General features: G+C 41.3%; 1 protein-coding gene across 2 annotated transcripts in view; it reads left to right on the forward strand.

Moving 5' to 3' along the window:
* The window catches only part of LOC128706226 (zinc transporter foi), a 100,437-nt gene that overhangs the window by 52,116 nt on the left and 33,729 nt on the right, over positions 1-14,592 (forward strand). For both annotated transcript variants that reach the window (XM_070084767.1, XM_070084768.1), the window contains exons 4-7: positions 8,918-9,131; positions 9,357-9,532; positions 10,884-11,066; positions 11,568-11,703. In XM_070084767.1, the coding sequence (XP_069940868.1) occupies positions 8,918-9,131; positions 9,357-9,532; positions 10,884-11,066; positions 11,568-11,703 (709 nt within the window). The remainder of the gene's footprint in view (positions 1-8,917; positions 9,132-9,356; positions 9,533-10,883; positions 11,067-11,567; positions 11,704-14,592) is intronic.

Genomic DNA, 14,592 nt, shown 5'->3' on the forward strand with positions numbered 1-14,592 from the left:
AGTGTCTTGTGACGCACGTGCTGTACAGTGTGTTGTGACGCACGTACTGTACAGTGTTGTGGCGCACGTGCTGTACAGTGTGTTGTGACGCACGTGCTGTACAGTGTTGTGGCGCACGTGTTGTACAGTGTCTTGTGGCGCACGTGCTGTACAGTGTGTTGTGACGCACGTGCTGTACAGTGTTTTGTGACGCACGTGCTGTACAGTGTGTTGTGACGCACGTGCTGTACAGTGTTTTGTGACGCACGTGCTGTACAGTGTTTTGTGACGCACGTGTTGTACAGTGTGTTGTGACGCACGTGTTGTACATTGTGTTATGGCGCACGTGCTGTACAGTGTCTTGTGGCGCACGTGCTGTACAGTGTGTTGTGACGCACGTGCTGTACAGTGTTGTGACGCACTTGCTGTAGTGTGTTGTGGCGCACGTGCTGTACAGTGTGTTGTGACGCACTTGCTGTACAGTGTGTTGTGACGCACGTACTGTACAGTGTTGTGACGCACGTGCTGTACAGTGTGTTGTGACGCACGTGCTGTACAGTGTTTTGTGACACACGTGTTGTACAGTGTGTTGTGACGCACGTGTTGTACATTGTGTTATGGCGCACGTGCTGTACAGTGTGTTGTGACGCACGTGCTGTACAGTGTGTTGTGACGCACGTGCTGTACAGTGTGTTGTGACGCACGTGTTGTACAGTGTGTTGTGGCGCACGTGCTGTACAGTGTTGTGGCGCACGTGTTGTAATGTCTTTCTGAAGGTTCTTTCTTTTTATCTGACCTCTAATTAAAATTGTTTATCTTATTGATGTCTTGTTTCTGGTCTTTCCCATCTTCATCACAGTGCGCCTGTAAGTATTGAACATAAGTAGCCACTTGCTGACCATTCATGATAATTTTAAGTGTGTACGCGGTTTTCTGCAGTCTTCCGTTCGTATCCCGTTATCTGCGATCACTGAAGTAATTGAATCTATTCTTAGTAAGAGGATTGTACTGTAGTAGGTTCGCCGGAAACCTAGTAAGTGTGTTTACATATATCATAGGAAGGGTCCCAGGACTTATCCTTGGGGGACTCCGCTTATCATTCTTCTCTACCCTGACGAGTCCTTACAATTTCCGCTAAACCCATTTCCGTCACCTCATTTATCTAGATTGTAAATTTCCATCCCCGTTGGCAGTCGAAATATGGAGTTAGCCCCCTTTCTTGGTCTGTAAATTAGATTAAGTTCATACAGCATGTTTCGCAAAACTAAAGTCCATACTGGTGTTGCTGTGAGTGTGTTGGCGCTGAATTCTTGGCCAAGCAACCAAAAAAAGAAGTGAAAATGCTCCACCGTGGGAGAGAGAAATTGATAGGCGAGGGAAGGGAAAGGATAGAGAATGGTGAGAGAGGAAGGGAAGGTCAGATACTAACGTGAAATAGAGAAAGGAGAGCGTAGTAGTTATGCTGATACCACATTGTTACCCCCTCCCCCAGGTACTTCCTGTTGTCACAGTGCTCTACTAACCTACCTGTTTTTAATCTCACAACCTTACTCGCTCCTACCCTCATCCTGCCTCCGTCCTAGTTACCACAGCTATATGCCTCATAATTAGTTGCAGGAACGCTGATATATGTATACCTGTGAGGTTATCAGTATATATTGGGGAAGAGAATTCAGGTGTTGGAGGTGTCAAAGTCAGTGATGTGTAGGTCAGGTCAATTGATCGCGGAGTCTCACCAGAGAAGCACCAGGGTGGCCAATACTCTTGAAGTATTGACACTGCCAGATTGCTAGACTCGTGTTAGAAATGCCACTCAGTGATGCTTCAAGGTAGTGCCTTCTGCATATCAGTCTCATTAATTACGAGCCATGTGTCTTGTTGCTGTCTTAATTTTCTGAGTGTTGCTGCATAAATGTGATCAGTGTTTGACTCCCTTCCAGATCCTGAGTGTTGACCTACAAGTCTTGAGCATTTTGAGGGCGTTTAGTTACAAGTGCTGGGGTTTTGGGGTGTGTTGAGCTATAAAGCTCCTGGGCCTCTTGGGAGAGTTGAGCTATTGCTCCTTCATCTCTTGAGGGAGTTGAGTTGCAGCTCCTCTGCCAATTGAGGTTAGGTAAGGTTCATCAGGAAACAGGACAAGTGTTTCCTAATGTAAGTCTTAGGCAGATGATGACCCGCCGTTGGAGCTTTTGGTCATCTGACCGAGGCCTTCCACTGGCTTACCGGTCCACCCCTTTAAAATTTATGGTCAGTTATTACCATTTAATGAGATAACCTATTGAGAGTTTTGAGATATGCTACTGTCTCTTGAGTGAGTGCATCGAGGTGCAGGGCGCTGGTGTGATGGGATGAGGATGTACCCACATCAGTCAAAACATCTAGTTCACGATACTTTTGTGTGTGTCATGTTAACGTAAAACTCGGAGAGGAAAGACAGTGTAAAACGTGTGGAGAGGATGATACACACTCACCAGCACTTTTAATTTTCAACAGTACAGTTATACATTAACACTAACGTTTATAAACAAGAAGAATATGGAATTTCATCCAGTGTTGAGCACGCTGCTGTGGAGATTCCAATTGTTGCACCTCTTTAATGATAGCACTTCAAACTACCTAATCTTTCGTCGTAAACGCATCAACACCAGTGAGTGGGCACTCCATTTTGGTCCCGTTTGGAACGAGGAAGTTTTAAAAAGGCTAAAGGAGGTGGAGTATGTAAAATGTATAAGGAAGGGGGAGGGGGGGGGGGACTTCAGGCCGAGCAGTGAAACGGCCGATCGTCCACAACACATGTGTAAGACTGTGTCGACGGGGCAGTAGAAAGCGATCTTTAGGGTCTGCCGCCTTGCTAGTTATCAGTTAGTATTTTAATATCATGCGCTCGCTTGCAGGAGCAGCAGGAGAAGAAAGTGCCATAATAATACTAGTGATTATTTTTACAAGTACATGCTATAGCTTATACACACCTAGCTGAGATAAGTTACATATATAAAAAGCTCCTGGTTATGCAGAGCATTTCGGGCAAAATAGGTTTTGTCCCTAGGATGCGACCCACGCCAGTAGGCTACCTATTTACTGCTAGGTGAACAGGGACAGCAGGTGTCTTAAGGAAACACGCCACCGGGGATCGAACCACGGACCTCAGTGTGTGAGGTGAGTGCGCTAGCAACCCAGTTGCGGAGGACAGTAAGGAGATAGGCAGGGGTGGTGAATGATTGCCAGGATGTTGGCTGGTGTCTTAGTCGGTGTCGTTAAAGTTTACGGATAGTTTACTCGATTCTGATATAGGGAATCAAGTAAACTATCCGTGTTTAACTAAACAAATGTTATTAAAGTTAGGACTGAATAATAACATGGAACTACGTTACATTTTTAATGCTTCCAGTTTTTCAAATCCTACTTTCTTTACTTTAATTTAGGATTGGGTTAGGTTATATTTAATCATCAGTATGTAAACTAAAACTTCATACATTTGGCAGCGAAGTAACTAACAAAGAGCAGGAAACGTTCAAATCTGGACGTTCATCACTTGGGACGGGAGAATGGGCCTCACTAGTTACCCTTCAAAGAAGAAAGACTAAGCATTTTTAAGGTCCTCTCCCAGCATATGCATTCGCACCACCAATAGGTTGGCCAGTATCCAAGTGATGTGTTTAAATTCTAGACTTATGGGAGTAGGGCTCATACTGCACAGGCCGTTGTAGCTAATAAAAAACAACCTCACTTGGAAAGAATTGGGGGACCATGCTCTATATATGCGGCCTTGTGTCATTTCAGGCTGGAGCATCTCTCATATATACATTACTTCTCTGTCCAGGCTAGAGCATGGCTTCCATATATACGTCACTTCTCAGTCTATCTTTCTTTACCTGCTAGACCCTGCCCAACATCTTGAGATATTGCTTTGCGCTGTGGTATTCTGTACTTGCCCTGTTGAGAACCTAAATTTATGTCAAATCCGGTGAGTTTGTCCCTGGATCTCTGCCGTTAGAAGCTGAGACTGCATTACCTATTTCTGTTCTGAGAGTCGAAGATCAAAATGAATTTTTTATGAGAGAGCCACAAAATTTGATTAACACAAGCCTATCCGATGTTATCCTGACGCCAAATGACTTCGAACAGGCGATAAATGACATGCCCATGCACTCTGCCCCAGGGCCAGACTCATGGAACTCTGTGTTCATCAAGAACTGCAAGAAGCCCCTATCACGAGCCTTTTCCATCCTATGGAGAGGGAGCATGGACACGGGGGTCGTCCCACAGTTACTAAAAACAACAGACATAGCCCCACTCCACAAAGGGGGCAGTAAAGCAACAGCAAAGAACTACAGACCAATAGCACTAACATCCCATATCATAAAAATCTTTGAAAGGGTCCTAAGAAGCAAGATCACCACGCATCTAGAAACCCATCAGTTACACAACCCAGGGCAACATGGGTTTAGAACAGGTCGCTCCTGTCTGTCTCAACTATTGGACCACTACGACAAGGTCCCAAATGCACTAGAAGACAAAAAGAATGCAGATGTAATATATACAGACTTTGCAAAAGCCTTCGACAAGTGTGACCATGGCGTAATAGCGCACAAAATGCGTGCTAAAGGAATAACAGGAAAAGTCGGTCGATGGATCTATAATTTCCTCACTAACAGAACACAGAGAGTAGTCGTCAACAGAGTAAAGTCCGAGGCAGCTACGGTGAAAAGCTCTGTTCCACAAGGCACAGTACTCGCTCCCATCTTGTTCCTCATCCTTATATCCGACATAGACAAGGATGTCAGCCACAGCACCGTGTCTTCCTTTGCAGATGACACCCGAATCTGCATGACAGTGTCTTCCATTGCAGACACTGCAAAGCTCCAGGCAGACATCAACCAAATCTTTCAGTGGGCTGCAGAAAACAATATGAAGTTCAACGATGAGAAATTTCAATTACTCAGATATGGTAAACATGAGGAAATTAAATCTTCATCAGAGTACAAAACAAATTCTGGCCACAAAATAGAGCGAAACACCAACGTCAAAGACCTGGAAGTGATCATGTCGGAGGATCTCACCTTCAAGGACCATAACATTGTATCAATCGCATCTGCTAGAAAAATGACAGGATGGATAATGAGAACCTTCAAAACTAGGGAGGCCAAGCCCATGCTGACACTCTTCAGGTCACTTGTTCTATCTAGGCTGGAATATTGCTGCACACTAACAGCACCTTTCAAGGCAGGTGAAATTGCCGACCTAGAAAATGTACAGAGAACTTTCACGGCGCGCATAACGGAGATAAAACACCTCAATTATTGGGAGCGCTTGAGGTTCCTAAACCTGTATTCCCTGGAACGCAGGAGGGAGAGATACATGATTATATACACCTGGAAAATCCTAGAGGGACTAGTACCGAACTTGCACACGAAAATCACCCACTACGAAAGCAAAAGACTTGGCAGACGATGCACCATCCCCCCAATGAAAAGCAGGGGTGTCACTAGCACGTTAAGAGACCATACAATAAGTGTCAGGGGCCCGAGACTGTTCAACTGCCTCCCAGCACACATAAGGGGGATTACCAACAGACCCCTGGCAGTCTTCAAGCTGGCACTGGACAAGCACCTAAAGTCGGTTCCGGATCAGCCGGGCTGTGGCTCGTATGTTGGTTTGCGTGCAGCCAGCAGCAACAGCCTGGTTGATCAGGCTCTGATCCACCAGGAGGCCTGGTCTCAGACCGGGCCGCGGGGGCGTTGACCCCCGGAACTCTCTCCAGGTAAACTCCAGGTAAACATCTTGAAACTCAGTTTACACTACCATCTTTACCTTCATAGAAGAGAGTGAGCCCTTTGGCTGTGGAAGGCTTACATAAGAACATAAGAACATAAGAAAGGAGGAACACTGCAGGAGGCCTGCTGGCCCATACTAGGCAGGTCCTTTACAATTCATCCCACTAACAAAACATTTGACCCACCCAATTTTCAATGCCACCCAAGAAATAAGCTCTGATGTGAAAGTCCCACTCAAATCCAACCCCTCCCACTCATGTACTTATCCAACCTAGATTTGAAACTACCCAAAGTCCCAGCCTCAATAACCCAACTAGGTAGACTGTTCCACTCATCAACTACCCTATTTCCAAACCAATACTTTCCTATGTCCTTTCTAAATCTAAACTTATCTAATTTAAATCCATTACTGCGCGTTCTCTCTTGGAGAGACATCCTCAAGACCTTATTAATATCCCCTTTATTAATACCTATCTTCCACTTATACACTTCGATCAGGTCTCCCCTCATTCTTCGTCTAACAAGTGAATGTAACTTAAGAGTCTTCAATCTTTCTTCATAAGGAAGATTTCTGATGCTATGTATTAATTTAGTCATCCTACGCTGAATGTTTTCTAACGAATTTATGTCCATTTTGTAATACGGAGACCAGAACTGAGCTGCATAATCAAGGTGAGGCCTTACTAATGATGTATAAAGCTGCAGTATGACCTCTGGACTTCTGTTGCTTACACTTCTTGATATAAATCCCAGTAATCTATTTGCCTTATTACGTACGCTTAGGCATTGCTGTCTTGGTTTAAGGTTGCTGCTCACTATAACCCCCAAGTCCTTTTTGCAATCTGTATGGCTAAGTTCTACATCATTTAACTTATAAGTACTAGGGTTATGGGCACTCCCAAGCTTCAGAACCTTGCATTTATCTACATTGAACTGCATCTGCCACTTTTCTGACCAAGAATAGAGTTTGTTTAAATCCTCCTGAAGTTCCCTAACATGAAAATTAGACACATGCAACATCTGGGTATCGTTATTGTAGACATTTCGCCATTTACTGGCCTTATTAATATAAATTCAAGACCATAACTGGAAGATAAGAGCTATATACAAAAGATGAGGTAATTAGTCTCTAAGCCTTGAAATTGGTGTGAAGAGCACCAATTTCAAGACTGAGCGACTGATTACCTCATCTTTTGTATATAGTTCTTATATTCCAGTTATGTCCTTGAATATGTATTGAAAAGCCAGTGGATGGCGAAATGTCTACAATAAAGATACCCAGATGTTGCTCTTGTATCTAATTTTCATTTTGTCGGTATTGTGTACCATTCATGTACGTGCTGTTTCTTGTTTAGGTGTGGCCTGCCTTCTTAGAATGTGACCTCAATGTATCTGAGAGCAGAGAGGTTGGCTTTGCAGTGATCACCCTGGAGGACTTTTATTGTGCACAGTTGCCAAACATGTTCTCTGTGGAACTCCAGGTGATCCTCGTTACTCTCTTCTTGAATACTCGGTTAAATGGATTCTGGTTCACTGTCTACTTGGATTCCCATTGTGTTCTATTAGTCCCAGACGTGGTCAGCACATCTTTATGCCTAGCAGAAGGACGTGGAATTCTATTGTTGCTCAGGTTATTTCAAGCTTACTTTATAGCAGAACATGTATCATAGTAAATTTATGGGCCACATACATGACAACGCCCATTGGAAAGTGGTGAGCAATGTGGGCCCTACAGACAAGCAACAAGGTATAAAGAGTGGTAGGACAGGTATTTGGCCCTCCTCTTTCAGCAGCAATTGTCACCTTGAGAAGGGTCTCCATAGATTGAGTATCATGCACACACACCTCACCCATCTACTACTAGGTGCTTCAGCCCCTCTCTGTATGACTTTTGACATGTTACTGACAGTGTAGCATATTGAATCTGTCTATTTCATTGGCCTTTTCACTTAATGCTTTTTGCAATTACTGGGTTACCTGTATGGACCTCTGGGAACTTTTAAGAGTTTTTCACTTTCAAAATTTACAGGTGCTTTAAGTGGTTTGAAAAAGAATATAAAGTCACAATTCAAAGGCTGAAACAATAGACAAATACCCTGCACTTAGGAGAAAGAAAGCAATGATATTTCAGTCTGACTTGGACCATTGAAAAGTCACACAGAAGCGAGAAGGAAGGAGGCCAGAATATATGAGAGATGGGGGATTAGGGAGAGGCAATGGTAGCAATAGAGGCTGTACTGGTAGCCCAGTACTACTGCTTTCACTTTTGTTGCTGCTGCCACCACCACCACTGCTGCTGCATCTTCATCAGTCATCACTCATCATCATTATCAGTCACCATCATTATCCTCCTCTGCTACCTGCTGTCTTTATAGTTCTCTGCATTTCACTGAAAACCTACTGTGCAGACAAAACATTTCATCAACTATTGCATGTGTGTCTTACTTATCTATAATAAATGCTGTTTAGCAGCACAAATGGCATGAGGGGGGGCATCATGAAGCCTTCAAAGAAAGCTCGCTGGTACAGATTAATCCTCGTGGAAACAGTTAAACATGGTAAGATGAATAATTTATATTTTGACCTCACATTGAGATCTTTTATCACCTAACAAAAAAGTGTACAAAGGAAAAAAGCATGATCTAAGTCAAGTACAGGAACAACTGACTTCAGGACAAAGACAGTTACAGCAGCAGGTTTCCACTGGCCTTGTGTGAGGCTGAAATTGATACGAGATGCAATTATAGTTAACTCAAGAATTTCATACTTTTCATGCAATTTCTTCTATATAGAATAGAAACAACTTCATTTTTAATAATATAATTATGATTCTTAACAGTCTGGAAAGTTCCAGAATGCTATTAAGTTTCTACCTATTGCCCTGTGTATCATTCGTTAGACTTTGTAAGGATTTTTATATATACACTGGATACATTATGAGTGGTTTGTTGTTTGAAACAGCTAGTTACACAATTGTTTGTTTTGTTAGGGTAAAGAGATACAGTTTTGATTTTAATGACAAATGATATGTACAAGAATCTATTTGATGTTTCAAATATTGTGGATTTATCTCGAGTAATTTTTTTCATCATCATTGTGTCAACCTGTTGAGTGTTACAGGATGGTGTATATAATGTAACTAATTTAATTTAATATTTTTTCAGTGTGAGGGGATTGCAGATGTATTAGAAGGATCAAGATTATCGATCAGTGACTCTGTGACAGCACGTGAGTTCCTGTCTCTATGTCCTGGCCTTGTCAACTATGTGGATACTTGCACCATGACTGTTCATCACACAGATGAACATGATCATGGGGGCCATGGACATTCGCACAGTCATCGAAGCTATAACAGTGATAGTGGAAAATTTACTCTGGGTAAGAGCCGTGTACCATGAAATGAGTCAGTAAGTGGGCACATGTATGAGATAAAAATGGTCCTGGCTTTTGTGGTGGGCTGTGTACTCAGAGATGGCTGGTATAGTGTAATAGAGATATCAAAAATACGTACTTCTTTGCAATAGCATGAGTTTTCTCCTCCCTTAAAGTACAGTATCTTGTTTAACTTGTTTTGTGCTTATATGCCTCTGTTTATTCTTACAGAAAGTTGGGTTGGAGCTGTAACAAGCATGATTGTTATTGGACTCGCAGGGTTGGCATGCATCATGCTGATCCCTGCATTGAAACGTGGTCAGCATTACGACCGAGTCAACCGCTTCCTGATGGCCCTGGCTGTAGGAACATTAGCAGGAGATGCCCTCATTCATCTCTTACCTCATGTTAGTTATGTTACTATGTGTACATCTTACTACACTACCAAAAATTACCAGTTATATATATATATATATATATATATATATATATATATATATATATATGTATTTTTTTTTTTTTTTTTTTTTTCAACACACTGGCTGTATCCCACCGAGGCGGGGTGGCCCAAAAGGAAAAACAAAAGTTTCTCCTTCTACATTTAGTAATATATACAGGAGAAGAGGTTACTAGCCCCTTGCTCCCGGCATTTTAGTCGCCTCTTACAACACGCATGGCTTACGGAGGAAGAATTCTGTTCCACTTCCCCATGGAGATAAGAGGAAATAAACAAGAATAAGAACTAGAAAGAAAATAGAAGAAAACCCAGAGGGGTGTGTATATATGTGCTTGTACATGTATGTGTAGTGTGACCTAAGTGTAAGTAGAAGTATATATATATATATATATATATATATACTATATATATATATATATATATATATATATATATATATATATATATATATATATATATATATATATATATATATTTTTTTTTTTTTTTTTTTTTTTTTTTCAAAATAAATAGCCAAATAGTTATACCCCTTCTTATGAGCTCATACTACCACAAAAAGGTATGTAAAAATAACAAAAAATACATAACAAAAAAGGAACATTGCAGTAGACTGACTGGCTTAATTAAGCTAAGTGGGCCCATCTCCAGTTCAACCTTTCTCACTTATATTTGTCCAACTTATTTTTAATGCTCCCCAAGGTTTTGTGTGTCCACAACACTCGTGTACCCTCAAGACCACCATAAAAAAATATTTGTATGGTATGTACACAAACAGGACATTGTACACAAGAGGACATTGAAAGAGGATTGAGCAAAATTAGGTTGACTAGGAGAGCATTTAATTTTGGAGTGGCAGGAAGGAGGGGTAGGGGTTGTCCCAGGAAGGGTTGGAGTGAGGGAGTAAGGGAAGCTTCGAGTGGGTACAAGTTTGGACCTCTTATCAGGCTTGTGTGCACATGTTATGTAAGAGTAGAGGCAAGTGGCTTTTACGATTTGCTGTTGGAGTGTGAGTAACATAACATTTACAAAGGGATTCAAGGAAGCTGGTTAACTGGACTTAAGAGTCCTGGAGTTGAGAAGTATGGTGCTTGTACTCAGAAGAAAAGATGGGGAGATTGCAGTTCAGAGGATCATCTGAATTGTCATGTCAGCATGCTTCTAGCAAGGCAGTGATTGAATGTATGATGGTAAAAGTGCTTCTTCTTTTAGGTTGCCCTACTTTGGTGGGTGACAACAGTGTTAAAAAAGAGTCTTTGCATCATCTGCTGCTTACACAATACATAAGGTAATATCTTTTTCAGGCCTTAACCATGGACATTTCGTCGAGTGGCAGTACGCATGTATTGCATGCATTTTATGGCTACACTGCTCTAGGCGGAATAATTTTATTCCTTTTCTTGGAACGCTTCCACAATATCTTTTGTGGAAATGGTCATGCTCATGGACACAGCCATGAACTTGAAGGGGATCTCACAAAGAGTAAGGTGAGATAATAATGATTCTTTGAATAATTATGCCAGTTGTGGGTTTAAGTTCTCATGACATGTATATGTGTAGTCTTCAAAGAATTAATTAAGTTTAAATAAATTTTGAAAAATTCAGAAATCATTATAGTATTCTTTCTTTAAAGACTCAGCATATTTAGTAATTTAATTACTGTTCTTAATTTCAAAAGAAAAAAACTACAAAATTTAATCCCTTCAAGGGGGATGCCTTTATACAGCTCAAGGACTCTTAAGCTGTATAAAGGAATTGAACTCATCTTCCCCTTCCTATATATTATTATTATTATTATTATAATCAAAAAAGAAGCGCTAAGCCACAAGGGCTATACAGCCCCTTCCTATATAACCCTTACTGGTTTAATGTTTTTCACTGAATTTGATTATAGTAATTTAAATTCATTCAGGGCAGTAAATGCATTGCATGTACTAATAGTGGGCACAAGGTTATGTTCGAGAATGTTTATTTTTCACTGTTTCCAGGATGAGATAGATAAAGAGACAGTCGGGACAGCGACAACTATAGAAGATACTGGGAGTCAGAATATAGACAAAATAGGTGAAAAGCTCTCCAAACATTCCAAGCATAATTCCTTCATATATGCTGAGAGCACCATGAGTAAGTGTTGTAGATTTTTATTATTATTCAATAGTTTCATTTTTATGTTCTTGCTAACTTTGATACTTATGAAATACCCATAAATGCAGAACACTGTTTTGAACTGGAGTCGCAGCCGCAGCAAGCAGCAACAAGGCTGCTCCTATATCTTGCCGTCCCCTGGGCCTATCTGACCTCCAGTGATGGCCAAATTGCAAGTACTGCTGCAACAACATGCAAGGAACCTATAATGACATAAAAACTGATGGTGACGACAATGAAATGGACTAAATATGACAAAAGAGGGACCGGCATTCAAGTACCAGACCTGCTGCCAGACGTGAACCAGACATGAAATGTTTTCCACTACAGTGAAATAACTGACCTCCATATCAACTGCACCAGTGTTCAACGGGAAGACAGCATGGCAGAAAACCTGATCAACAAAACTCCAAGGAAATGACAGGTCTGTAGGGCTTTTTTCCTCAGTGCCAATTGAGCATTTAAACATGGCTGACCGGCATCCAAACACCAGCTACTGCCAGACGTACAACTAGCGAAGTGAAATTCTCATCTTTATTGACGTTCATCTGTTGACAGTAGCATCATATCTGTACCATCATCATATCATCTGTACCAGTGCAAACAAGAGGGAAACACAGGAGACATCGTCAAATCAACAGTACAAAACTCCAAGGTTATAGGACGGTTATCCCTCAGTACCATTCGTGGGAAAGAAGTGAATAGGTAAACAGCCAAGGTTAATGTTTTAGTAGCTGACCAGTGTACAGTGAGAGAATCATAGCAGAAAATGCCAAATATATCTATAAACTCAAGGAAAGTCAGGTTGTAGGTGGCTTTTACTTCCCTCAGTGTTTTAAAAATGGCCTAGTCAGCAGACCAGGTCAGGCCTATTTTCTATTATAGCGACGTTTTATATATGGATGTTATCGTTGTTTTGGTCAAGTGTATGTTATTGTATCATTTGAATCTTCTTCAGTTGTGATTAGTTATTCAAAACAGAATTGGGTGACGTTATATTATCTGAATATGGTTGGATGATCTGGTGACGACGTGAGGATCAAATAAGAGTTACAATATAGCATGTTGAACGAAGAGTGGTGATGTGTGCTTTGTTGATATAATAGACGGTGTGATTGGGTGTTATTTGAACCAGCGTATCTTGTGATTAGTGCGTATCTACGGACAGGTTAATGAACGCGGTGTAATGGACAGCGTTGGGTCGTGTTATGGCGACTAATATGTTTTCGTAACAATATGGGCCTGCAAAACTGTATAAACAATTACTAGTTTTAATGATTGTCCATTCAAAGTTAATACCAGCCACAGTTCTTGATTCTCGTATTTCATTGACATCATATAACCATTTCAGGGCATTGATAGTCGACAACATCTGTTGCATCAACACTAGTAAATAAACTACCAGCTGCATCAAATACCTTTAACACAGACTCTGATAAGTTTCAGACATACTATACCAATAAAGGGGAAACCCCAAACAGTTGTCAACTAGTAAGTGTATCTCATGACTTTATTCAAAAAGAACTAAGCAGGTTAAACCCAACTAAGAGCACAGGCCCTGATAACATCCCATCTAAGTTCCTAAAAGATGGTGCTTCTGAACTTTCAATCCCTATTGCTCACATAATAAATCTATCAATCACCACTAATACCATACCGGAGGGGTTCAAGGAGGCCAGAGTTACTCCTATCTTCAAGAAAAATAGTAGGTCTGATGTCAGCAACTATAGGCCTGTTAGTATACTCAGTATAATATCCAAAATTCTAGAGAGGGCGGTGTACTCTCAAGTAGTTAAGTACCTTAATGACAACAACATTCTCCATAGCTACCAGTCGGGCTTTAGAAGATCTTACTCAACCAACACCTTCCTAATTAATCTGATGGATTACCTGAGAACTGAAATGTCAAAGGGGAACCTCATAGGTATGGTAACCTTAGACCTGCAAAAGGCCTTCGATACTGTCAACCACAATATACAGTGGACCCCCAGTTAACGAACTTTTTTCATTCCAGTAGTATGTTCAGGTGCCAGTACTGACCGAATTTTTTCCCATAAGGAATATTGTGAAGTAGATTAGTCCATTTCAGACCCCCAAACATACACGTACAAACGCACTTACATAAATACACTTACATAATTGGTCGCATTTGGAGGTGATCGTTAAGCGGGGGTCCACTGTATTATGTAAGAAACTTCAAGCTATCGGTATAGGTTCTGTAGACTGGTTTAAGTCCTACCTTAGCAACAGGAGACAAATTGTCAAAATCAACAAAACGGAATCAGGACCCCTGCCGATAGCATGTGGAGTTCCCCAAGGTAGTATTCTGGGTCCCTTATTATTCTTATGTTATGTCAATGACATGCCTATCAGTGTCAAGTGCAAACTCCTACTGTATGCAGATGACAGTGCTCTGTTAGTGTCAGGTAAAGCCCACAAGATATAGCTAATGTTTTAACACTGAAACTAGAGTCCTGCAGCAAATGGTTAGTAGACAACAAACTATCATTACACCTCGGGAAAACTGAAGCCATTCTCTTTGGCACGAAACAAACTGAGAAGGGTAAATAATTTTAATGGTCCAGTGTAATGGGGTTTCATCAGTAAAATATCTGGGAATCCCCTTTGACCCATGCATGTAAGGAGAATTGATAGGGAACAGTGTAGTAAAGAAGGCAAATGCCAGACTGAAGTTCCTGTATAGACAAGCACAGTGTCTACCTACTGAGGCTCGCAGGACCCTATGTCTAGCCCTTATACATTGCCATATGGATTACGCTTGCTTTTCATGGTACTCTGCCTTGACAAAAAAAACTGAAAGATAGACTGCAAATCACCCAGAACACAATCGTAAGATTCATCCTGGGG

The sequence above is a fragment of the Cherax quadricarinatus genome, chromosome 14 (genome assembly GCF_038502225.1).
Source record: "Cherax quadricarinatus isolate ZL_2023a chromosome 14, ASM3850222v1, whole genome shotgun sequence".
NCBI lineage: Eukaryota > Metazoa > Arthropoda > Malacostraca > Decapoda > Parastacidae > Cherax > Cherax quadricarinatus.